Below are 24,129 nucleotides of genomic sequence, written 5' to 3'. Positions count from 1 at the left end.
GAAATCAGAAAATGTGAGTGATCTTGTGACAGACTATGATGTAGTAGTTTTTAATGCATCTATTTTTTTTTGTGATGGCTGTTTTCATGGTGAAGGACGTAGAGAAAATGATGAATTGGTCTTCGTTGAATGTTACCATTCTCCTGATTTGACTGACATCTATGTTCAGTTCAGTTCAGTTGCTCAGTCGTGTCCAACTGTTTGCGACCCCATCGCAGCACGCCAGGCCTCCCTGTCCATCACCAACTCCCGGAGTTCACTCAAACTCACGTCCATCAAGTCAGTGATGCCATCCAGCCATCTTATCCTCTGTCGTCCCTTTCTCCTCCTGCCCCCAATCCCTCCCAGCATCAGGGTCTTTTCCAATGAGTCAACTCTTCGCATGAGGTGGCCAAAGTATTGGAGTTTCAGCTTCAGCATCAGTCCTTCCAATGAACACCCAGGACTGATCTCCTTTAGGATGGACTGGTTGGATCTCCTTGCAGTCCAAGGGACTCTCAAGAGTCTTCTCCAACACCACAGTTCAAAAGCATCAATTCTTCGACGTCTATGTAGATGGTGCCAAATTGCAAAGTCCATCCCTGTTTCTCTCCTAAACTGATCATACACACAAAGGCTCTAGCACATAGTACATGCCATACAGTGGTGACTTTCTGCACATTATTTGCCTGCCCTTCCCAACTTCTAGTTCCAGGTCGTGAATTACTTGATTGGGCATTTCTACTTAATTGTGTCATTATCACCCTAAATCAGTGTGTATAAACCAGTTTACTATCAGGATAATCATTCTCGTGTAGACCCAAGGCCAAAGTCATTTCTTTCTTCTTTGTTTCTCCCACATTCAGTAGGTTAACAAGTCCCACTGATTATTTCCTCCTTCATAATATCATTCTTTCTTTCTAGTCTCACTGCTCATTTCCTAACCTAGATTCTCATCACGTCACCCTGGGGTCCTGCAGAGTACTCATGCTTCACTGATTCCTTGTGGCCTCCTGAGCTCAAATTTCCTGAATCTGGAAGATTCATGCTCAAATTATTTCAAAGACTTTCAGTTCCCTGCATGATATATGATTACTTTATATCAAGAGACCACCATGATTGGATCCAGCTGCAGTCTCTTATTTTCCTCCCAACCTGTACAGTCTTGTCTGCTCATGGCTCCCGAAACTTCCTTATCTCCATCCCTGCTCCTGACTTTCCTGCATGGATTCCCACCACCCTCCTCTCAACTCAATACCTTTTGTGCTTCAAGGACTAGTTAAGTGACACTCTCACTGGCCACTAACCCATGCTGACCTTTCCTTTCTCTGAGCTTTATAGAACTTTTTGACAACATTTGACACTTCCTTGTTATCTTTTTATGTACTGATCTCCTCAACTATATTGCGAGCTCTTTTAAACAGACTTCACAGTCTGATTCTTCAGAGACAAGCCTTGCACCTCAAGTATTTTAATGTATCCTAGAGGATATTTTTAAAGATCTGCAACAATATTAGTCTTGTCTTTTTATTACAGATTTTCCAATCCAGATTTATTTATCCTCATAGATGAGTATAAACAAAGAACATCTGTCAACTGCATAGTAGTAATTGGCTGCCCTTCCTGCCACTGAATTATGTAGCCCAACCAGTGAAGGAGGGAGAGGAGATGGGAAATGAAGTGATTTGGTGCCCCTGTGGTTTCACTAATGTTTCTTCACCAATGAAAAGGTCAGGGTCCCACTTAGTATTTAACAATTTGGAAGACTTTAGTAACTGCTCCATTTACACTTTGTTCAAGACTGATATCAGATGTTAGAACAGCTAACAGAATTGGCTGTATCTGTGTATATGTGTGTTTGTGTGTTCAACTATGGTTCTGAAAATGCCAGAAATACACTCCCTAAATTTTTAGGAGAGGAAATAGGTTGATTAGATGTCTAGGACTTTTGCATAACCAGCATTTCCCAAAGTATGGTCCAAGGAATGCTTGTCCCTTGAAATGTTGCATGAAAAGAGGGTTCTGCTGTCAGGTAGATTAGAGAAATGCTAAACCCAGTCATTTTTTTGCAATTAATAAAGACACCAATAAATCCTGCAGCCAGAACTTGATTTAACTGAGCACTTCTCGAATGTGATAGATTGTGGAGCTTTTTTATTTCCCTAATGTTCGGTTGTTGAAAGTCCAGATTCTTCTTTCTGTTTCGAAATGGGAAGGTAAAGGAACACTGGGCCCGGATCCCAAATGGCAGCACTAGACTGGGCTCAGGGTTGGCTTCCCCTTTAGATGAGGCATTTGCTCTCTCATCAGCCACAGTCTCTTCCTCTCCTTATTGTATTGCAATATTTTGTGTTTCCTGCCTGGCCCCTGAAAGCATTTGAATTCACGAACCCTGATTCGGGATGTCAATTAGTTGACAACAGTAATATTTAAGTGACCAAGGGAGAGCTCCACTTGGATACTCAGAAGGCATCTCAAACTTAACATGTCTAAAACTGAACTCTTAATTTCTCTCTCAAATCTACTCCTTCCCAGTCCCCCTTATCTCAGTAAACAGCAACTCTGTCCTTCCACTGGTAAGGCCAAAAATCTTGCAGGAGCCATCCTCGACTCCTCTCTTTTCTTCACACCACGCGTCCAGACCCTCAGTGAATCCCATTGGTTCTGCCTTCAGGATGTCCTGAATCTGACCACTACTTCCCTCCTCCTCTCCCTCTGCCCTGGTCTGAGCCACCATCATTCCTCACCCAGACTATGGCCATATCCTTCTAACTCGTCTCCCTACTTCTACCTTTGACTAACCTTCAGGTCATTTTTCACAAAGTAGTCAAAGTGGTCCCTTTAAAGCTAAGTCAAATCAAGCCTCTCACCTGTGCCCAGGCCTCCAATGGTTTCCCATCGCTCTCCAAATATTTGAGCTGCTGACCATTGTCTACAAGGTCATTCATAACCTGGATCTGCATATACCTTTCTGGTCTCATCTCCTACCACATTCCACATAGTGCTCCCCAGCATCTTCCTTAGATGTGCCAAGCATGCTCCCAACCTCAGGGACTTTGCATTCTGGGCCCCCTCTGACCAGCTTGCTTTTCCTCCGAGTATCCCCAGATATGCTCACACTCTTGACTCATTCTCTAAACGTACCCTCTTTGGGCAGCCTTCCCCCACCCTCCCCTGTGTATCCTCATCACTCACTGTCCACTTACCTGCTTTTGTCTTCAGAGCATTAACCACTATCTGACATGTTACATATTCACCTGTTTACATTTGTATCCCTTCCTCTGCTCCTTATCACTGCAGTGCAGGCACCCTGGAAACAGAAGTTTTATTTTGTCTAATAATGTCTCCCTAGTACCATTAGCACCCCACTCCAGTACTCTTGCCTGGAAAATCCCATGGACGGAGGAGCCTGGTAGGCTATAGTCCACGAGGTCGCTAAGAGTCGGACTCGACTGAGTGACTTCTCTTTCACTTATCACTTTCATGCATTGGAGAAGGAAGTGGCAACCCATTCCAGTATTCTTGCCTGGAGAATCCCAGGGATGGGGGAGCCTGGTGGGCTGCCGTCTCTGGGGTCGCACAGAGTCGGACACAACTGAAGCGACTTAGCAGCAGCAGCACCTTCTACAGTCCTGGCATATAATTTGGCTCAGAATATATTTGAATAAGCAAGTGAATGAGATATTGGCATGGATAGGAAGATTGTGAACCAGGCTCCAGAGGCCTTGGTAGCTGTGAGGGAATGATCATGCAATTAGGAGATGACAGCAAGGAGAGAAAGTAGTACAGTCAGGAGTTGAGTCTCCCAAAAACTGTGGGCTTTGAAAGTAGAGGAGGGATGGTCCAGAAGTGGCAGAAGATACCAGGAGAGCACAGAGCCTCCTGCTTGCTGCTCATGGCAACTGTACAGTAGAATGAATGACTTGGGGCTTATGTAGGCAGAGATATCAAACAAAAGCAAAGCAATGGGAGCATTCTGCCCAGATGTTAAAACTATTGGTGGGGTGGGAGATAACTCTAAAATAAGAGTTGTTGTTTCCCAGTCTCTCATCGTACTTATTTTTCAGTAATACTATGTAATTGGCTTATAGCAAGCCAATTGGGTTCTGTTTGTTTGTTTTGATAATTACCCTTATGATTACATTTTTTAGAGAATTTTTTGCAGTATACAAAACTGAGACCACCCTGTTGAGACAGTTTCAGTAGTTTGGGATCAGGCCAAGGATCTACATTTTAAAAAAGTTTTTTTTTTTAACGTGGACCATTTAAAAAAATAATTTTGTGTATTTATTTTTGGATGTTCTGGGTCTTCATTGCTGTGGAGGCTTTTCTCTAGTTGGGGTGAGCGGAGGCTGCTCTCTAGTTGCGGTGTGCAGGCTTCTGATTGCCATGGCTTCTCTTGTTATGGAGCACAGGCACTAAAGGCCACGAACTTCAGTAGTTGTGGCGCATGGGCTCAGTACGTACGGCTCCCAGGCTCTAGAGCAAGGCTCAGTAGTCGTGGCACATGGGCTTAGTTCTCTGAGGCATGTGGGATCCTCCCGGATCAGGGACCGAATGTCCCCTGCATTGGCAAGCAGATTCTTTACCACTGAGCCAACCAGGGAAACCCACATCTACATTTTTTAAAGTGAAGCCTCTGGAGCCAATGCTTATTTTTACTTGTGTTGTTATCAAACCATTTCAGAAGATCAGATACTGTTGCTCCAGGAACTTGGAATTTGGAATGAATAATTATCAGATAGTGTTAGTTGCTCAGTCGTGTCCAAATCTTTGCAATCCCATGGACTGTAGTCTGTCAGGCTCCTCTCTCCATGGGATTTTCCAGGCAAGAATGCTGGAGTGGGTAGCCATTCCCTTCTCTAGGGGATCTTCCCAACCTAAGGACAGAACCCGGGTATCCCACATCGCAGGCAGATTCTTTGCCATCTGAGCCACCAAGAAAGCCCAATTACCAGGTGACAGTGTCTATTACTAGAGTGAATTGTTATAGCTCTACCAAGTTAGATGTGAAAGGCACATATGAGTCAATCTGTTTGTTTAATGAAAAATCAAAGAAAAACAAACAGCTATCCTTATAATGATTTAAAGTTTACAGAAGCTTAGAGATCATAAAATAAAGAACTTTTTAAGGAAAAAAATGATATTCCTAATAAATCATAAGAGGCTGATAGTTAATCTTCTTGCCAGTGTTTAATAAAATATATATTCAATATTAGGGTCAGTGATTACAACTAATAGAAGATTTCAATTACATGGATATCTAAAAATGTTTCCTGGGACTTCCCTGGTGATCCATTGGTAAAGACGCTGCATTTCCATTGCAGGAGCATGGGTTCAATCCCTGGTTGGGGAACTAAGATCCCACATGCCATGTGGCACAGCCAGAAAAGAAAAGAATAAAGTATTAATACTAAGAAAAAAAGTTTCCTATACATTATCTATAACAGTTAACAAACCATGACCCATGCAGTTAATGTTCTCTGGTAGCATGGGAGGCTGCCCCAACAGTGATTCAGTGGGACTCAGGTAACCATGGTCTGGTTTACCACCACATAACCACCCAGTTCAGATATCAGCAGCGTCTGCTCTATTTGCAACTTTCATTACTAGTGAAGAAGATGTCTAGAAAACCAGAAAGTAAAAATGTTCTTCATTAACAACTATACTTTGTGTACAGGGTTTTCATAGCAAGTTTTATTCTTGGACAAACAGATTGATAAAAATATCCCCCAGCATATACAGAAACTGACTTGGAATATTTTTCTTCCAGTTGAATCTCTGAAGTATCTTTTTCAAATAGCTTTGCTAAACCAAGTTACTGCTTTGAAATATAGCATCTTTATTTTCTGAATATGAAACCTATTTCCATCTTTGGATTGTGAAAAATATAATGTTCCCCAAATACAAATATTCTCAGTTCTGGAGAGAAAAAATTCAAGCATTCTTGATTTATATCTAACTTCCAGTTTAAATTATCTTCAGTCTTATCAGTGAGGAGGAGAATAATTTGAAATCTGCCAGTATCTAAATAGAAAAATTTTAGAATTCAGTGGATCCAGGGATTTGCCAGATAACCCTGGAACCCAGCTCTCAGTTCAGAGAGAAATACTAAAGTGATAAGTGAAAGTCACTCAGTCGTGTCTGACTCTGTGACCCCATGGACTGTATGGTCCATGGAATTCTCCAGGCTAGAATGCTGGAGTGGATAGCCTTTCCCTTCTTCGGAGGATCTTCCTGACCCAGGGATCAAACCTGGGTCTCCTGCATTGCAGGCAGATTCTTTACCAACTGAGCTATCAGGGAAGCAGTGTCTTAACCATAGCGAGACTGATATATAAAGCCCTGGGTGCCAGGTTAGTTTAAATTCCTGACTTGCTTCCAAGTTAGCCTTTTGGTGATTCCAGTCATCCCAAGGAACCTAGCTTTTAAGACTTAGGACCAATGTTGATGGGGAAAATAGTATCTGCTTGCAGAAAGTCATGTTATGACCAACTTTTGTGATTTAGGTGCATTTTTAAAATCGAGTATTTTGAGAAGTCTAAATATTAGGCACAGTTCATGAATAATAGAACAATACCAGCAACAGCTGCTTTCTCATGAGTTCTCACTATGGAAGGCTGAAATATCACTATTTCAGAGAACTAAACTTTGGTATAAAGTGGTGAAATATTCTGGCCACACTAATGAGCAGCTAAGTCAGGATTTGCTCCCTGGAAGCCTGATTCTGGAGTTCCTGTTCTTGACCACTCCACTTGTATGCTCCGTAGTAGGGCTGGATGAGCAGGAATGTCTGGGGAAAGGGCCTTCTGTACTTGTCTAAGTGAACTTTGTAACACGGCATTTGTCAGTTACCCTTGAGTTATATATCACCTCCTCATTTTTTCCCTCAACAATAGCAGTAATTTTTCACGTCCTCGTTGGCCTGGGAAACAGTAGACCAGAAAGTACACAGATGAAAATATTAATAATGATTGTGAAGTCCTGGTATTAAAGGTGAATTTTTGTAGTTTGTGCTTTCCTGAATGTTAAATTTTCTGGACTTACACTACATGTATTGCTTTTGGAGTGAGAAGTTCCGATCATTTATTTGTTTGCCGAAAACTACAGTTAGCCTTTTCTATGAAACGAAATGAGCAGCCCCACAAATTTCTTGCTGTCCCCACCATTTGGAGATTGCTGTCAGTGCTGCTTGATGTTTACGGCGTGTGTTCAGTCCGTGTCAAATGTGCTGAAACTGAGACCACTGGAAGGAAATTTGCCACCTGGCACGTAGATACTCATTACCCACAAGTGATTGAGAACTCAATGTTATCTCAGAAAGAATCTGTTTGCTGCTTGCCCTGGTGTGTTTGCCAAAGCACTTTGGTTCTCTCCGCCTGCCTTGATTTCTCACTTAAGGAATTATTTTATTACCTTCTGTCTGGTTTGGGGTAGCCTGTTTATAGAAGCAAGTCTGTCCATCCTTCAGAGCCAAGATGAATACTGCCTGCTGGGTTCTTAGGCATAACACTAAATGGAGAGAAGCACAGTATAATCAGTTACGAACCCCGGAGAGTCTCATTCGTAGGTCATTGATGAGGTCTGGGAATCTGTTGTTTGCAGAAGCTTCCTCGGGAGGTTGTTGTTCACCGAGGCTGGACACAATCACTTCTATACAACACATTTCAGGTATTTCACTAGGACTATAAAAACATCATCCCAAAGCATCAACAAAACTGCTCTATTTGACTTTCAACTTGGACACATAGAAAAAATTACCATCCTTCTGTCTTAGTAATTCTCCTAGGTTGTGTCAGTGGAGTGTGTAATTTCCTCGGTTCTGTCTCGTCACAACAAAAATTTGAAGTGACGGACGTTAAAGCTCTCGGTGTGTCACACAGCTCTCGGACAGATCAGTGTTACAGCTCTGTGTTACAGCTCAGTTTTATTTAGAAAATAAAGGAAAATACATCCTCGAGGTGTGAGGGCATGCCGTCCCAAAAGATGTGAAGAGAAGAGAGAGAGAGAGGGAGAAGAGAGAGAGAGAGAGAGAGAGAGAGAGAGAGAGAGACCCCCGGCCCTTTGGCTCCTCTTTTTATGTTTTTTCTCCTCCCCCTGGGCCTGCCCTATGTAAATTGGGCTAGCCAGGAGACCTGTTTGTTCTACCTGAGGTCCTCACTCCAGTCCTTGGGCCTTCCTCTGTTCTATTTTCGTGGGCTTTTCCCTTCCTTGTCTTTTAGCCACTGCCATTCTGGACTCCGTTTTTCTATTCTAACTACCTAACAATTATAATTAAAATACCTTCACAAAAGTAAAGGAAAGCCCCATGCATGTTGTGTCAGGCTTCTTGACCTCAAATACTAGTTAAAGAGCAGATTTTGTAGTAAAGGGAATAGCCAGGTTGATGAGGTTTCAGGGAAATGGATGCTGTCATGTACTACTGCTGGGCATGTTAATTAATTCTGCTTTTCTGGAGGGAAATTTTGCAGTATGTATCTAAAGTCTTTTAAAAAATCAAACCATAGAACCTGGTAGCTCAGCTTCTAAGAAATGCATTCTAGGGAAACAACCAAAGAGACATGTAAAGATTTCTGTGCAGAGATGTTTCTCAAAGTATGTTTATGGTATTAAAAAATTAGAAGTAATCTAATATTCAACAAGGAATTCATTTAATAACCTGACTCATAGCCATACAGTGGAATATTGCACAGCTGTTAAAAATGTTTTTAAAATGTTTAAAGCTCTGAGAAAATTATATATTGTTAAATGAAAAAGACCCAGGTATTACATTGAAAATATAGTGTATTTCCAATTTTTTTTTAAGAATCAGGAGTATATGTTCATTTAAAAAGCTGAAAGCAAATATACCAGGATATTGGAAGAGTTTATTGCTGGTTGTGGGTGGTTTCTTTTTTTCTCCTCCCCTCAAATTTCTGCAATGGACGTGTATAGCTTCTATCGTCAAAAACGTTTATTTTTAAAGGTTATATTTTATGGGTTAATATGCATATGTATATAAAACATATATATGTTTAAAACAGTATATGGAATATAGTAAATACAATATAAATGTCATCTATTTTAATTACCAAATTGTAAGCCTTAACTCCATAAGATTTAAAATTAAATGAATATGAAGTATATACCAGATGGGACACTTAAAGCAAGTTTTTAAAACCATTTTTGAGATGCTATGAGCAAAACCTGTGCCCCTCTTTGCCCTCTAACTATCTATATTTATCTCATAGAAATTTAAGCATGTTTTCCAGAAAGTGGGAACTTGGACACTGTATATTATTATAGCAAACATTTGTTCCTTCTTTCAGCAAATATTTATGAGTACATATAGGCAAAGCATAGATATATCTGCTCTGAGTTTACAAGGTTAATCAAAACAAACCAACTCTGCCTTAAATATACATATAAAAATGTTTATACGATTTTTTTTGCTTGTTACAAAATCTTGAGTGATGATCATACGGAAAACCTTTGTCTGTTCTGGGTCATTGTAATAGCCTTATAGAAAAGTACAAATTAGCTTGACCTCAGTGTCCTTTTCTAGTCATCCAGAACTGTTCTCCTGCCTCTTATTAACTCTGCACATTCCAGAGCCTTTGCTCTTGAAATGGGCTTCGTATTTGTCCTTTTATTTGCCGTTCGGTTGTAAGTGCCGTAATGAGGTATGATCGTAGTTGCTGGGTTTTCAGTAGTTTTGCTGCATGTTTGTGAGTACAGGTAGGGAGCAAGCCCACAGGTAAGTTCTGGTTCTAGTGTTACTGAAAGGCAACCATGGGAATGAAAGAATTGTTTATTCATATGCCTTTTACCACTTCATAGTCAAGATTGCTGAACTCCTCTTGGCTATAAATGGACCACTCCATGGGCCCTGATTGTATTTCTTACAATGCAGGGTTTCCAACAACAGACGACTTCATTGTGGGGCCATAGCTGTTGGCTCTTAACAAGCTTGTGTTTCTATGCAGCAAGAGTCAAGAATGTGATGACTGTTGGTTCTTCCCTCAGGGTTTCCCAGGTGTGCCGTGTGGAATTTTCCCAGCCACTATGCCTAAAGTTTTCTACTTTCATTCATCTTAGTGGTGCTTATATGGAGATTTATTATTAATGTAATTCTGCCATCTTTCAGTGAGAGCAAGATAATCATTACTATAGAGAAAGTAGTAGAATTAACTACTTCTTCAGTCATGGCCTTCTGGCTTTGGTGATTTTGGTACTTTATGCTATTTTCAAAATAATAAAAATAGTCCCTTTAAGAACATGATTAAGAAGACAGCAGGCAAGACCGTGAGCCTCTTTTGCTGTAGGCATTCACAAGATGTGCAGTGTGCATCGCTATCCACTGCTGTTGCTTTCCCACTTGCAAGTATCCAAGGGCACCTGTCTCCACTCACTCTGTCAGCTTTCTCAGTAAGCTCCGGTGCTCTAGTCATGAGATGGTGCTGAATACAGTTGCTAGATTGACCAGGTAACATGATGGCCTTGTCAGATATGGCCTCTCAGCTTCCAAAGGGCACCCAGGTGTCGTACACCTGTAGAGTATTTGGACACATCTTTCTGTGGAAATAAGAATGCGCAAGATTCCTAAACATTTTTTCTTACATCGTTTGTAACTGAGCTGTTAGCCGCCATTGATGGAGTGCCTGCTGTGTGCCAGTGTATGGTAGGATCGTCCATACACTGGATGCCAGCTCAGTGACTTGCAGTGTCTTCTAAGGTAGACTTTAACATCTCCATTTTGGAGATAGAAAACACTGAGGCTGAGAGAGGTTCATGACTTGCCCTCTTTATTTACGTAATAAATAGCAGCATGGGGGTTTGTATGCTTGTCTATGTGACTGCAAAACTACATTCTTTTCTCTTCATCAGACACTGCATTCCTGAAGTAGAGCTAGCTGACTTGCGCTTAGTTCTGGAAACTTGGAAGCAAACCTCATGGTTGCACCCTATTTAAGAATGCTGTAAACTTATTTTTGTTTTATTCATTTCTGCCCCTCTGTTTCCATGGAAGGTTGTGGTAGATGTGTTCAGTTAGTCTTAAGGTTAAAGACTACTTGAAATTGCTGTAGTTTTTTGTCATTGTATTGTTGCTAATATTGTATTGTTGCTGTTGTTCAGTTGCTAAGTCATGTCCGATTCTTTGCGACCTCATGGACTGCAGCATGCCAGACGCCTCTGTCCTCCACCATCTCCCTGAGTTTGCTCAAATTCATGTCCATTGAGTCGGTGATGCTATCTAATCATGTCATTCTCTATCACCCGCTTCTCCTTTTGCCTTCCATCTTTCCCAGCATTGGGGTCTTTTCCAATGAGTCAGTTCTTTACATCAGGTGGCCTAAGTATTGGAGCTTCAGCTTCACATTCAGTCCTTCCAATGAATAGGCAAGGTTAATTTCCTTTAGGATTGACTGGTTTGATCTCCTTGCAGTTCAAGGGACTCTCAAGAGTCTTCTCCAGCACCACAGTTCGAAGGCATCAAGTATTCGGTGCTGAGCCTTCTTTATGATCCAACTCTCATATCCATACCTGACTACTGTAAAAACCATAGTTTGGACTGTAGAACCTTTGTCTGCCAAGTGATGTCTCTGTTTTGTTTTGCTTTTTAATTATCTATTTTTGTATGTTTGTTTGTTTAAATTTTTGGCTGTGCTGGATCTTCGTTGCTGCATGCTGGCCTTCTCTGCTTGTGAGTGGGGGCCACCCTGTAGTTGAGGTGCAAGGACGTCTCACTGTCATGGCTTCTCTTGTTGAGCAGTACAAGCTCCAGGGTGCGCAGGCTGTGGTTGTTATGGCATGCGGGCTCAGTAGTTGGGGCTCACGGCTTCCGGAGCTCGGGCTCAGTAGTTGTGGCACATGGGCTTAGCTGCCCCACGGCATATGGGGTCTTCCGGGACCATGGATTGAACTGGTGTCCCCTGCATTGCACGGCGGACTCTTAACCCCTGGACCACCAGGGAAGCCCTGTTGTCTCAGCTTTTTAATATGTTGTCTAGGTTTGTCATAGCTTCCCTTCTAAGGAATAAGTGTCTTGATTTCATGGCTACAGCCACCATCCACAGTGATTTTGGAGCCCAAGAAAATAAAATCTGTCATTGCTTCCACTTTCTCCCAGCACTCTTGGCATCTAATACTAGCTTTGATTTTAGTAGAGGTCACTATTTAAAAGCTTGGAGTCCAGAGGAGAATCTTGATTTCCATTCCAACTCTAATACTTACTCTGTGTCATTAACCTCACTGAGGCTCTGTCTGCTCAATCAGCCATAAAATAAATTGAATAGCCATTATTTAAAGGCTTTTGATGAAGATTGGATGAAATAATCCGTGTAAGAGACAGGGATATAGAAAGCACTGAATGTGAACTATCACGATTGCCATCAGCAGCAGCACTGTAAAGGCTACTGGTGTCACTGGAATAGTGTTGCTCTGTCAAAATTAGAAAAACTAGAAGAGAGACAAGCCTAATCATCAGAAGCTTGAACAAGAAAATACTTTCGAAGTTTATGAATCATTTTGGATATCTTTCTTTGAAAATAGTTTATACAGTTCATGAACAGAAAAATATTATAGCTTAGATAAACTCATCAGATGAGCAATTTCAGTGGAGTTAACATTCAGAGAGCAATGGTCTCTTTAATACTGTTTTAAATTTGCATGGAAAGTGAGTCTATTCAGAAATTGGTAGCCACAACCTACCATTTTTCCAGCAGCTCTTTTACATCTCTAAAATGAAATTACACAACAGGCCAGACAAGCCAAGAGACCCATTCAGCAGTTCTGTGGACTTTCATTTTGAGAGTTGTGTTTCTCTCTGCAGGAGTTGCGACTAAACCATTCGGCCGTTATTGAATGTCTCTTTGTATGTCTGTTTACCCACATCTTTGATACCACATAAACCAGACTGTAGTCACGTCAACAGATTTCTGCTTGCTGCCTAGGAGGTATTAAGGTTAGTGGGTATTACCCAGGGGACTAAGTTTTACCAATTGAAAGAGCGGCAGTGAAATATGCACTCAACTCCAGGTTTTAAGCTAAGTGTGCATCGGTTTTCTCTGAGCTGGGCGAACAAAGGATGGGTGAGTACTTTCACCTTCTCTGTGTGTTCCAAGTTCCTTAAAATGCTGACCTGGAAAGAACCTAAGTTCATCCTTTGTCACAAATGTCACCACACCATTCAGAGGGATTGATAATGGGGGAGAGCAATGCATGTGTGGGGGCAAGGGCACATGGAAATCTCTGTACCTTCCTCTCAGTTTTGTTGTGGAGCTAAAACTGTTCTAGGGGAAAAAAAAAAAAAAAAAAGTCTTTAAAAAAATACAGTGACCTGGAAATTAAGTTGTAATTTTAGTATTTGAAAGGAAACTTGATTTTAAAAGAACAATGAACAAATATATGTAATCCTTTATTTAACCTTCTTATATAATATGTATAACACCTTGAGGGTAGGTGGCATGTATTTCCAAGTCACCGTGAAAGAATATGAAAATAGGCAGCTTGTGAAGAAAACCAAGTATAGCACAAGTTATGATCTTAAAGGAAACGTGTGAAGATTTAATTTTTGTTACTGAAGATGTTGCCACATTATTAATACATTTTTTTGTGTTCTCCATTGACCAGTCACAGCTTTAAATCTAATAAACAAGAGCTTAATTCACCAGATGTTAACTCACCAGATGTTTTCGTTTTAAAAGTTAAGTCCTTATTTTAAAATGTTTTCAAAAGTTCTGTCTTATTGGAGCTGTGATTTTTATAATTCCAAGATGAAACTAGAAGGGAGTTTTATACCTGATCTTGTGTTAATGATTGCTGAGAGGCCATTCTCTACAACTTAATAAAAGAGATCTAAAAAATTCTAGAGATTACCTGCCTACAGTTTGCAGGGCCTTGTGCTAGAGGTCAAGGAAGTGGGAAACCAAGATGAAGATAAGTTTGTTCCTACTTTCATGGAGCACACAGTTGAACTCGAGCCCAAGACTGAGTATGACAGATTTGAAAACTGTCTTCATCATATCTGCCCATATTAAGAACATAGCATTCACCTACTTAGGTATCTCATTAAAATAATGAGTGATTGTGTGTCCTTACGTAACTTCAGGGATATATTTTTGACTTTTATTTAAAAAACACGAGTTTGAAGCCAATTCTTAAGGTAGTTGATTAATTTTTTATTATCTGATAGATGATAGGTTTGAATAATATACAAGTATACAGTATACTCGGAGAAGGCAGTGGCACCCCACTCCAGTACTCTTGCCTGGAAAATCCCATGGATGGAGGAGCCTGGAAGGCTGCAGTCCATGGGGTCGCTGAGTCGGATACATCTGAGCATCTTCACTTTCACTTTTCACTTTCATGCATTGGAGAAGGAAATGGCAACCCACTCCAGTGTTCTTGCCTGGAGAATCCCAGGGACAGGGGGGCCTGGTGGGCTGCCGTCTATGGGGTCACACAGAGTCGGACACGACTGGAGTGACTTAGCAGCAGCATAGCACAATTTAATCTCTTAAAGCCTCAATTTCCTCACAGTGGTAATAAAAATATCCACTTATTACTAAGATAGAGTTATCTTAGTAAACATTTTTATGATTTTCTGTACCTTGGAAAATCAACAAAATTTGGGTTTGGATTATCCACTAAGTTGGAATGTGTTGTTCAGCCGCTAAGTCGTGTCTGACTCGTTGTTATAACAAGTTTGAAATGAATGAACCTCTTACTTTTCTTCCCTAATGCAAACTTTTGTAAAATTGAGTGGAGAAAACAACTAATGTGTTCTCCGTGACAGGTACTGCGGTAGGTATTTTACAGATTCTGTTCTGGTTTGTTTTGTCACTAACTTTTCTGACCCACAGAATCCCAGCTGCCCTTTAAGTATCCCCAGGTCTCTATAGAGACAAAATTCATTTTTTTCACACTTTGAATATCCTAAATTGATTTCCGTGTCTGTAGCTTGAATTGAATATTAGGTGATTTAGTTTCTTTCACCTGGCTAAGTTCCTGAGTTAGTCCTTTATTTCTTGCCTACGTCGCTGTTAAGGTCAAGTTCCTTTCCAAGTTTTGCATTTCTCACTGTGTGTATTTGTTATGCGGGGTAGGGAACGGGGACCCGAAGGCAATGTATGTGTGTTTTATTGCCCAGACACCTGCATGTATGAAAATAGAGAGGCGTCCTTATGTTATATAACTTCTGACAAACTTCCCTATACATTAGAGAGAGAATGAGAGTAAAAAAGATAAATAACATTTTGGTATGGTTATAAGAAGTTTTCAACTTGCATATGCCCTGAAAGGGCCATGGGAACCTCTAAGGTTCATGGACAACTTTTTGAGAACCACTGCTGCATAAGCTAAAGGGATGAGGAGGGTGAGTAACAGTGGGGTGGGAACTTTGACTTCTTTTATATATTTCTATTCTGTATTTGAATTTTTTATAATGAGCACATATTAGTTTTATTATTTTTAAACACACACGCAAAAAATGAAAGGCTGTGAGGGCGTCCTAGAAGGTAATATGATTTTTGCTTCAACCACAGCAATAATTCTCATTTTAGTTCCTGTGACATGCATGATCTCAGAATAAATTTCAATTTCATATTTAGCTGATATGTTTTAAGTAGGATCCCATCCAGAGTACTAACATGGACAGTAATACAAGTCCCAGGTCATTTATTCCCATTGTTGATAAAGATCTGAACACACACCGCCTGTTTTCTCTTCATGGTCCGCCTTTGCTTCTGACACCCACAAAAGGCGCAGGCACAGATGTGGATACCAGTCCCGTTTATCATTTTTCGCCGCTAATTGCAGTGAACCTAGGAATGGAAAGAGCAGAGTCCCATTTACTGCTTCAATTGCCTGTGGGCACACTGGCTGCCAGATTAGAAGTTCTTGCTGCCCACTGCCCACAGAGGTGTTTGGTCACCAAATATCTGTTCTGATTTCTTCTACTTCCTCACAAATTGGAAAAATAAATCTTCCACCTCAGTTATTCTCTTTCTAATAAGTGACTTAAAAAAGCAATCAGATACGATTTTAAAAATTTACAGTCAGGCTTCTAATTTTCAAGATAACAGAAATAATCAAAAGTCTGAATAGAAGTTAGAATAATTTGGCTCAGGTCAAAGTGTAACTTGCTTTATGAAGAAGCAAGCATTAATCTGACAGTTTTCCAATGAGATAGGAAAAATAGAGACCTTAATAGGTAAATAAAATCCAACTTTATGTATTGAAACAATGAAATGTTAGAACTAGAGTAAAAATGTTACATTTTCAGCCTGTATTTAAATATTAATTCCGTTGGATTATTTCTTTAATGTCTTTCAGATTTATCCCTTTGTATAAAGTGCTTAATTTCTTCCAAATATAAAGTAATGTATATTTTTGCACTAAAAAAAGTTAAGAAAAAAATTAAAAATCATCTGTAATTCTACCACCTCTGTACAGCTACTGTAACATTCTGGAAAATATTTTGATTATAAGCTTAGCAGCATCATATTCTACATATTCTTTATAGCCTGATTATTTAGTTAACCAAACACCATGACAATCTTTTCCATATCAGTAGACCAAAGTTCATGTTATCATTTTTAATCATTGCATGGTATTAATACTTCCTTAATAATCTGTATCATTCTCATATATATTAGATTTTTTTACTCTAATAAGATAATGCTTTAGTAAGTGTATCTGTTCCTATATCTTTCCATACTAGTCTGATTACTTCCTTAAAGACTTAGCTATAAGATTGCTGGGCCGATGAGGCAGTACTTTTTTCTCCAAAGGCTTTTTAATAAAATTGCAAAATTCCTCTTTAAAAAGTATACCGATTGTATACTCCTTTTCCCCCAACCATGATCTATTCTTGAATGTAATGGGTTTTAAAAAATCATTATTATTTTGGTTTTCATTTCTTTAAATACCTCTGTGGTTGAAGTTGAACATCTTTTCCATTATTCTGCACAAGTTGCCTGCCCATATAACTTTGCCTATTTTCCTGTTGGAATGTCATCTTACTGACCTGTGAATGCTCTTTATAATCTTTGTAAAAGATATCTACTGCTTGTTGAATTGTTTTCTTCTCTGCATTTAAGAATTATAGTATTGTAACTATATAATAATTATACTATTACAATATCTAATTATAAGGATTATAAGAAACTCTAGAGACTAAACAGTATTATGGCTCTGGGATTTTTGATGTAGATCTTTCTCTGTTTCCTGCCATTTGAAAGATGAGCAAATCTAAGTAGTAGGTGTACCACCGTTCTTATAAAGTTATTAAAATGTTGGGACTTATTCCATGTTTGTTTGTTTGTTTTTAATTTGTGTGCTCCCTGACTGTTTCTCTAAGACTAAAATCAGTATTGTAGCAGAAATTCACCATCAAATCCATAAGAGAAGAAGACACTGTCCTGACACTTTTCTTAGCGTTGTTGCTGCTGTTGGTCTCCCCTCTGGAACTTGTCATCTTTAACCTAGCCCACTGCTCCTCCTGTGATGTGTGTGATCTCACCCTCCTGTCCATCCACATGAGGAATGGATTCTCTAACCCTCAGCTGTATTTCCGTGTATTTTCAGAGCATCCACATACTGGAGAGGACTTCTTCCACGAGCACCGAACCCTCTGTAAGTCGGCAACTGCTGGAACCAGAGCCGGTGCCCCTCTCTAAGGTCAGTGACAGTGTGCTGCTCTCCAGGTGGCAGGATGCCTGGCCTGGGGCCAGTGGAACGACACCTCTTTCGCCTGACTTCCCTAAACTAGTTATGATGCCCATTGTAGAACTGCTCTATCTCTTCTTTCCACCCCCAGTATGTAGGGTATCTTGCCCTGAGAAGGGAAGAGATGAAAGTGTATTTGCTGAGATTTGCAGGGTTACATACAGATGGCCAGAATTCTCTTTGTTTGGGGCTTCCCTGGTGGCTGAGAAAGTAAAGAATCTGCCTGCAATGCAGGAGACTCAGGTTGGATCGCTGGGTGCGGAAGATCCCCTGGAGGAGGAAATAAATTGAAATACGCCAGTCCACTATTGAAATTGAAATACTCCAATCCAGTATTCTTGCCTGGAGAATTCCACAGGCAGAGGAGCCTGGTGGTCTACAGTCCACGGGGTTGCAAAGCGTTGGACACAACTGAGTGACTAACACTTTCATTTCTTTTCACTTTCTCTTTGTTCTAAGGGAAAGGCAAGAGAAATTATTGTCCCTCTCTGTTGGAGAGATGAACTAATATTTCTATATCAAGGTAATTTTAAAAAGTCACTGGGCCCAGGTGTAACAACAACAGCAACTGCAGGTACCATGCACTGGGTACCAGGTATTATACTAAGACTTGATTCCATTTACTGTAATCCTTATGAGCAGTTCCATGTAGTGTGGATATTTATAACATTTTACAAATACAGGAACCAAGAGTTAGTAACTTGCCCAGAGTCAAAAAAGCTGCTGAGTAGCAGGGCAGGGATTCAAACTTAGACTCGTTTAAACTCTGCCCCACCTGCAGGGTAAAAGAGTCCCTACCCAGAGGGGCTGCTGTATGTTCAGAGTTCAGCACCCTTACAGCTGGTCTTCCTAGCAGTGAGCTCAGAGGACAACACAAAGACTACTGATGCAGACCTTTTCTGAATCGTGGAAGCCGGTGTTCCCTCTCCTTGGGCTTCGTTTTCCTCAGACTATGGGAACATCTCAATTAATTTATGCCTAAAATGCAAAAATCACAAAGAAAAGTCGAGGAGACACCATCCTACTTATTCTCATCCCCTGCTCAATTCCCTGAGATCTTCAGACCCCCCTATTGAGAAACTCAGAAAATAGAATGCATGGGGAATTTGAATCCAAATACAAAAATAGCACTTTATTTTCCCAAAAGGTTAACTAAGTATGTATAACTGATTCATCCATGTTGCTTTTCCTACATTAAATACAATCCTTTGTGAAAAGAATGCTCTATTACGCTATTGAATTATAGAATATAGTACCTCTTTATACTTTGAAGGTGTTACAAGCCATAGACTTTATTCTGTCAGATAAGAGCAGGTTGCCAAACTAAAATAAGGGAGTTATTAAATTGTTTAAAAAAAAAAACAACTTAGAAATGAAAACAATCTTATTTCTATTTGAATGGCAAACAGAGGGTGTCTACTTGGTCAATATGACCAGAAATCTCTTTGAAACCTCAGTTGTCTTAAGACAGCTAAAGGACAGAGAGAATAACTCCGTGTCGGGGTGATGGAGAAGGTGGCCCACCCTGATCGAGCACCCACTTTGGGATCTGGGTAGGACCCTGGCAACATCCACTTCTCATTCCTTCTCCATGCATCTGCCTGCTTAGATCTTGCTGTGTGACTCATATTCTTGTTGTGTTTTTGTACAAATACGTAACAGCTCTCTTGGGACCCCATGAAATCAGAGAGTCCTGTTCAATCCAGACACCACAGCACCTCACCGTCCCTCAGCCCCTTTGAGAGAAGATGGGCTGTCTGGGTACTGCTTGCTGGTGGAAGAGCACTGTTTAAGTACACATAGTCTTGTCTCAGGATTTGTTCAAATGCTTTGTTTGATACTTTCACCTCCTAAAGCATTTCACATATCCACCACCTACACATGTGCGCCTATAGAATAGCCTCTTGAGAAAGGAAATGTCTTTTTTTTTTTTTCCCAAATGAACAGCCTAGGAAACCTGTTATCAGGTTACTTTCTGTTTTGGGGTATTGTTATTAGATCAAAGATGTTTAAAACTTCTGTAATAGCAAAAGTGTTTGTATATCTGTTTCAAGTACTGATTATGTTAGGGTTTTTGACTCTGTTTCTAATATACATAAACCTATGAAAGTTGGTGACTTTAAGAAGAAAATTGATATTAATTGAAATTAGGAATAGTTATTCAATTTTCAGAAAGCAATTTTAGCTTTCTCAAAACAGACCTGGTCTACTGAGTATAGAGATGAATTGTACTAAGTCCTGAGAGGATTTTCATTTCTTACACACCTTATTTGTAACATTATCATCAGTATTTATAACTGAAATAGAGTTGTTTGCTGTGGCATTATCCCTTGCTTTTTTGTCTGTTTGACAGTTTATTTATTAACTATAAGAACTATATTAGGATTCTTCCTAATTTCTTTTGCTGGGTTTAGTAATGCTGAATCAGAGTGAGTGCAGTTACCTGCTCAGAACTGCTGCATGTATGTTTACAAAATACATTTTTAACTTTTTGCTTTTTCTATCTTATCCACATAGGCCCACCCCTTTTTTCCCTCTGTAGTTAAATTCCCAAAGAAGAAAAAAACTGCTGTGATAGAGATCAGTAGTCATAGTGCCATAGGGATAAGCTATTACTACATTCTGAATTTAATTAGGAAAAAATTCAAATACCATTTGTACTTATTATTAAAGATTTCCATTTTCATAAGTAATGCAGAGTATTTGTCACAAATGGAGAGAGAATAAACAAAGATGAACACTAGCCTTCAAATAAGATAAAATCTAGCCAAAAATGAAAATGCTCTTCTTCTGGAGATGCTATCCATGGATGGGGCTACTAAAAATAGAAATATCATTAAATACAGCTGATATCTCTCTAAGACCAGAGATAGTGTTCATGAATATAGGTACACATATGTAGAGAGTTATTCTTTTAATTTCTTGATTACATTAAGGCTTTCTAAAAGAAATGTATAGAAATCTATTAATTTTATGGAATAAAAAGCAATCATTTTTATCTGCTTCGCTGATGGGAGTGAAAAGCAAAGATAACTGGACTTTGTACAAGAACCTTCTATTTTCTTCTATTATTCTCTCATTATTTATAAGCAGTGCTCACCTGGATTGAATTGCAGTTCAGTATTTAAAAATGAATATACCAAAGAACTGTGCTTTGCACTCCTGATGACAGTGCCTTTTATTGTCCTAAAAATAGGATACAGAGCCAAATTGTCTCATCAGAAGTTTTTTGTTTTTTTTTTTAGGTAGGCAGTGGATTTATTTAGAAAGAAATATTTTTTTTAATTACCATATCTAATTAACGGTTCTGACCAAATCAATCGCAGTTTCTGACAGTACTTAGGTAGAGAATCACTTTGTAGGTTGTTTTCTTGTGTACAGGGAAGTTTACAGCTCCTTTAAAAGGTTCTTAATGTCACCAGATAAAGACCGGTAGCTGCATTTCTGTGAGGGATGTATTAATAGTTCATTCACTAGGCGCCCTCAGAGATGACCAAGAAGATGGAGAAATGGCAGTGATCTTGGATTAGTTCTCAGGGGTGGTGGTGGTTGTGGGCTTGGGCTTCAGTCAGATGCTGAAGCATGGTGCTGGCTTCAGAAGCCAGGAGTATCTCCTAGGCTTAATGATGTTAGCATGAAGCAATGTTCAGCCACATCTCCTGGAAACAATTTTCTGTGAAAATCCCACTCCATTTACACGTATTTGGACTTAAACATAGATTTGACTCAGCCATAGAGCAAGTGGGCTTCCCTGGTGGCTCAGATGGTACAGAATCTGCCTGCAATATGAGAGACCTAGATTTGATGCCTGGGGTGGAAAGATCCCCTGGAGGAGAGCATGGCAACCCACTCCAGTTTTCTTGCCTGGAGAATCCACATAGACAGAGGAGCCTGGCAGGCTACAGTCCACAGGGTCTCAAAGAGTCGGACACAACTGAGCTACTAAGCACACAGCAGAGGGCAAGCAGCTTCTGAGATGAAAGGAGAAGACAGAAGAAAGAGGCATGGATGGTAAATAGGCAGCCCTCTCCCCTCCCATCTCCGTGGCTGATGTCAGGAACTGACTATGGCCCTTGGCCCCTGGGTCCTGTCAGAGCCTCACAGTCCTTCAGCAGACTCTGGACAGCCACCACCCAGACCCTGGGCTGGCAAGTCCATCTGCCCTAAGATAGAACCCCTTGCCATTCCTGCTGAAGCCTCTGTGCTGTAGTCTAAAGAAGATTGCTGATAGGACACCCCTCAGAAGGCAGCTTCCTGAGTCAGTTTTGGTTAGTTCGTTTTGCAGAGAGGCCTGCCCTGATCCGTGAAGCTGCATCCAGCTTTCCAGAGCTGAGGTGGCCAAGCAGGTTGTGCTGAGAGATTTTGCTTCCCTGCTCCATGGGCAGGATTGCAGCAGTCATGCATGCGATGTGACCTCATTGTTCCTGCCTCTACTTCTGCTTGAGTGAGCCCCAAGCCTGAGATCTAGAACACGAGTGTTTGCCAGGTCAGCAATTACTATAGAGCTGCCTGGGTCCTTGGAAATTACCTGGTCTGGGGATTTTAAAGCCCAAGATGTTGCTACACAGCAGCTGTCCAACATGGAAGCAGACCCAGGGGAACTGTGGCAGACTGAAGGCAGGCTGCCATCCCCCAGGGCAGGACCAATGTTGCCAGATCTTAGGCTTCCACAAACACTAGAAATCTGGATTTTTAAAGTCTGAAATCCTCTGATTTTTAAATACTGACAACTCATTTTAAAAGCTTTTTTAAAAAACAACATAGATGAACAGAACATATCTTATGGAAGAGGAAACCATGATTGAGTCTGTTTTTAACAGAGGAGGGTGATAATATGGACTCTAGAAGCTCAGATTTTTGGCTGTGCAGTCGGGCGTTCTTTCCACGGGCTCCCAAAGGTGTGTGTTTCTCACAACGTGTGTCTTCAAAAGCACTTACTTCTGGGTGGGTATTTGGCAAGCGGGGCATTTTATGCTCACTCGGAAATGTCAGCAGCCTCACCAAGAGGAAACAGATGCCCACAGCGCTGCTCTTCAGCCTAACAGGTTGTGGGCCACTTAGGCTGCTGCAGCCTTTTCATTTCTACAGAAAGCCAGGCCCACACGCTAATTGAACATGTTTCATCAAAATGATCTTATTTTAAAACTTTAATGTGCCTCTGTCCCCAGAGATGAACTGCCTGGAAAAGTGCATTTTAAATCTTGTGAGTGCAGGCAGTCAAAACCATTCTACCCCAGACTTCACCTCTGTCCAGCTCATTTCTGATGGCCTGCATTCCTCCAGGTATACCCAGGAACTTGCTCTCACTTCAGTTATAAGTGCATAGCTGTGTGTGATGTTACAGAACGCTCCAGAATGATGTTCATACTTCTGATGGGTTGAGTGCTGTTTCAAAAGCAACTTCTACCTAGGAATTTGCTTTAAGTGTGTCGTCAAACACTGAGAAATATGTGATTTGTTTTTCTTCTTTTCTCTTAGGAAGCTGACAGCTGGGAAATTATAGAAGGACTGAAAATAGGCCAAACCAATGTCCAGAGACCAGACAAACATGAAGGTTTTATGCTAAAGAAGAGAAAATGGCCTTTAAAAGGCTGGCACAAGGTAACATTTTCATCACATTCATCTTCATTTCATCTTCATATCATCTTCATAATTAGAGAGGCTCTTACTTGGTGTCACTAAGTGGTTATACAGCTTTATTTACTTCCCTGGTGGCTCAGATGGTAAAGCGTGTGTCTACAATGAGGGAGACCTGGGTTCGATCCCTGGGTCGGGAAGATTCCCTGGAGAAGGAAATGGCAACCCATTCCAGTATCCTTGCCTAGAAAATCCCATGGACGGAGGAGCCTGGTGTCCATAGGGTAGCAAAGAGTCAGACACAACTGAGTGACTTCACTTCACAGCCTTATTTTAACCATAAAGCTGCAACCTATCGTATCTATTTAAGTCAGAGTTCTGTAATGTCTGTAAGCAGAGAAAAAATATTTTACATGATATTTAAAATCCAGTTTAGACATACTGTTGTGTACTCTGCTTTTTAAACTTAAATTAGGATAAATATGTTCTTATTAAATATTCTTATAATTCTAAGCTGCTTCAAATTCATGCATGTATTTCATCAGATGGATTTATGCTATATATCCCACCACTACTGAGCCAATTTCTATTTTCATGTGTGTACATGTGTCTGATTTTTTACTGTATGATGTTGTGATGAAGATTCTTATACATTAATTTCCATTTAAGTTCTTGGAGTAAATTCCTAGAATTATTGTTTGCCAGTGCAAACTAAAGATGGAAAATCACTTGTCTTGGAAGTTTGTCTACTGCCCTTTAATATATATGGTGTATTCCTCTCTCCCCAACTCCACATAATTTTTCCATCTTCCAGTTTTAATTATGGAGAAAATATTTTGCACTGTATTGTTGCAATGACCTGAG

General features: G+C 40.3%; 1 protein-coding gene across 19 annotated transcripts in view; it reads left to right on the top strand.

Moving 5' to 3' along the window:
* OSBPL6 (oxysterol binding protein like 6) overlaps positions 1-24,129 on the top strand; it is a 215,399-nt gene that overhangs the window by 130,805 nt on the left and 60,465 nt on the right. For all 19 annotated transcript variants that reach the window (XM_027556790.1, XM_027556860.1, XM_027556852.1 and 16 more), the window contains 2 exons: positions 17,548-17,640; positions 23,167-23,289. In XM_027556790.1, coding sequence (XP_027412591.1) covers positions 17,548-17,640; positions 23,167-23,289 — 216 coding nt within the window. The remainder of the gene's footprint in view (positions 1-17,547; positions 17,641-23,166; positions 23,290-24,129) is intronic.

Source organism: Bos indicus x Bos taurus, chromosome 2 (genome assembly GCF_003369695.1).
Source record: "Bos indicus x Bos taurus breed Angus x Brahman F1 hybrid chromosome 2, Bos_hybrid_MaternalHap_v2.0, whole genome shotgun sequence".
Taxonomy (NCBI): Eukaryota; Metazoa; Chordata; class Mammalia; order Artiodactyla; family Bovidae; genus Bos; species Bos indicus x Bos taurus.
The sequence above is the reverse complement of the archived record's forward strand: the minus strand, read 5'-3'. Positions and strand labels throughout refer to the sequence as shown.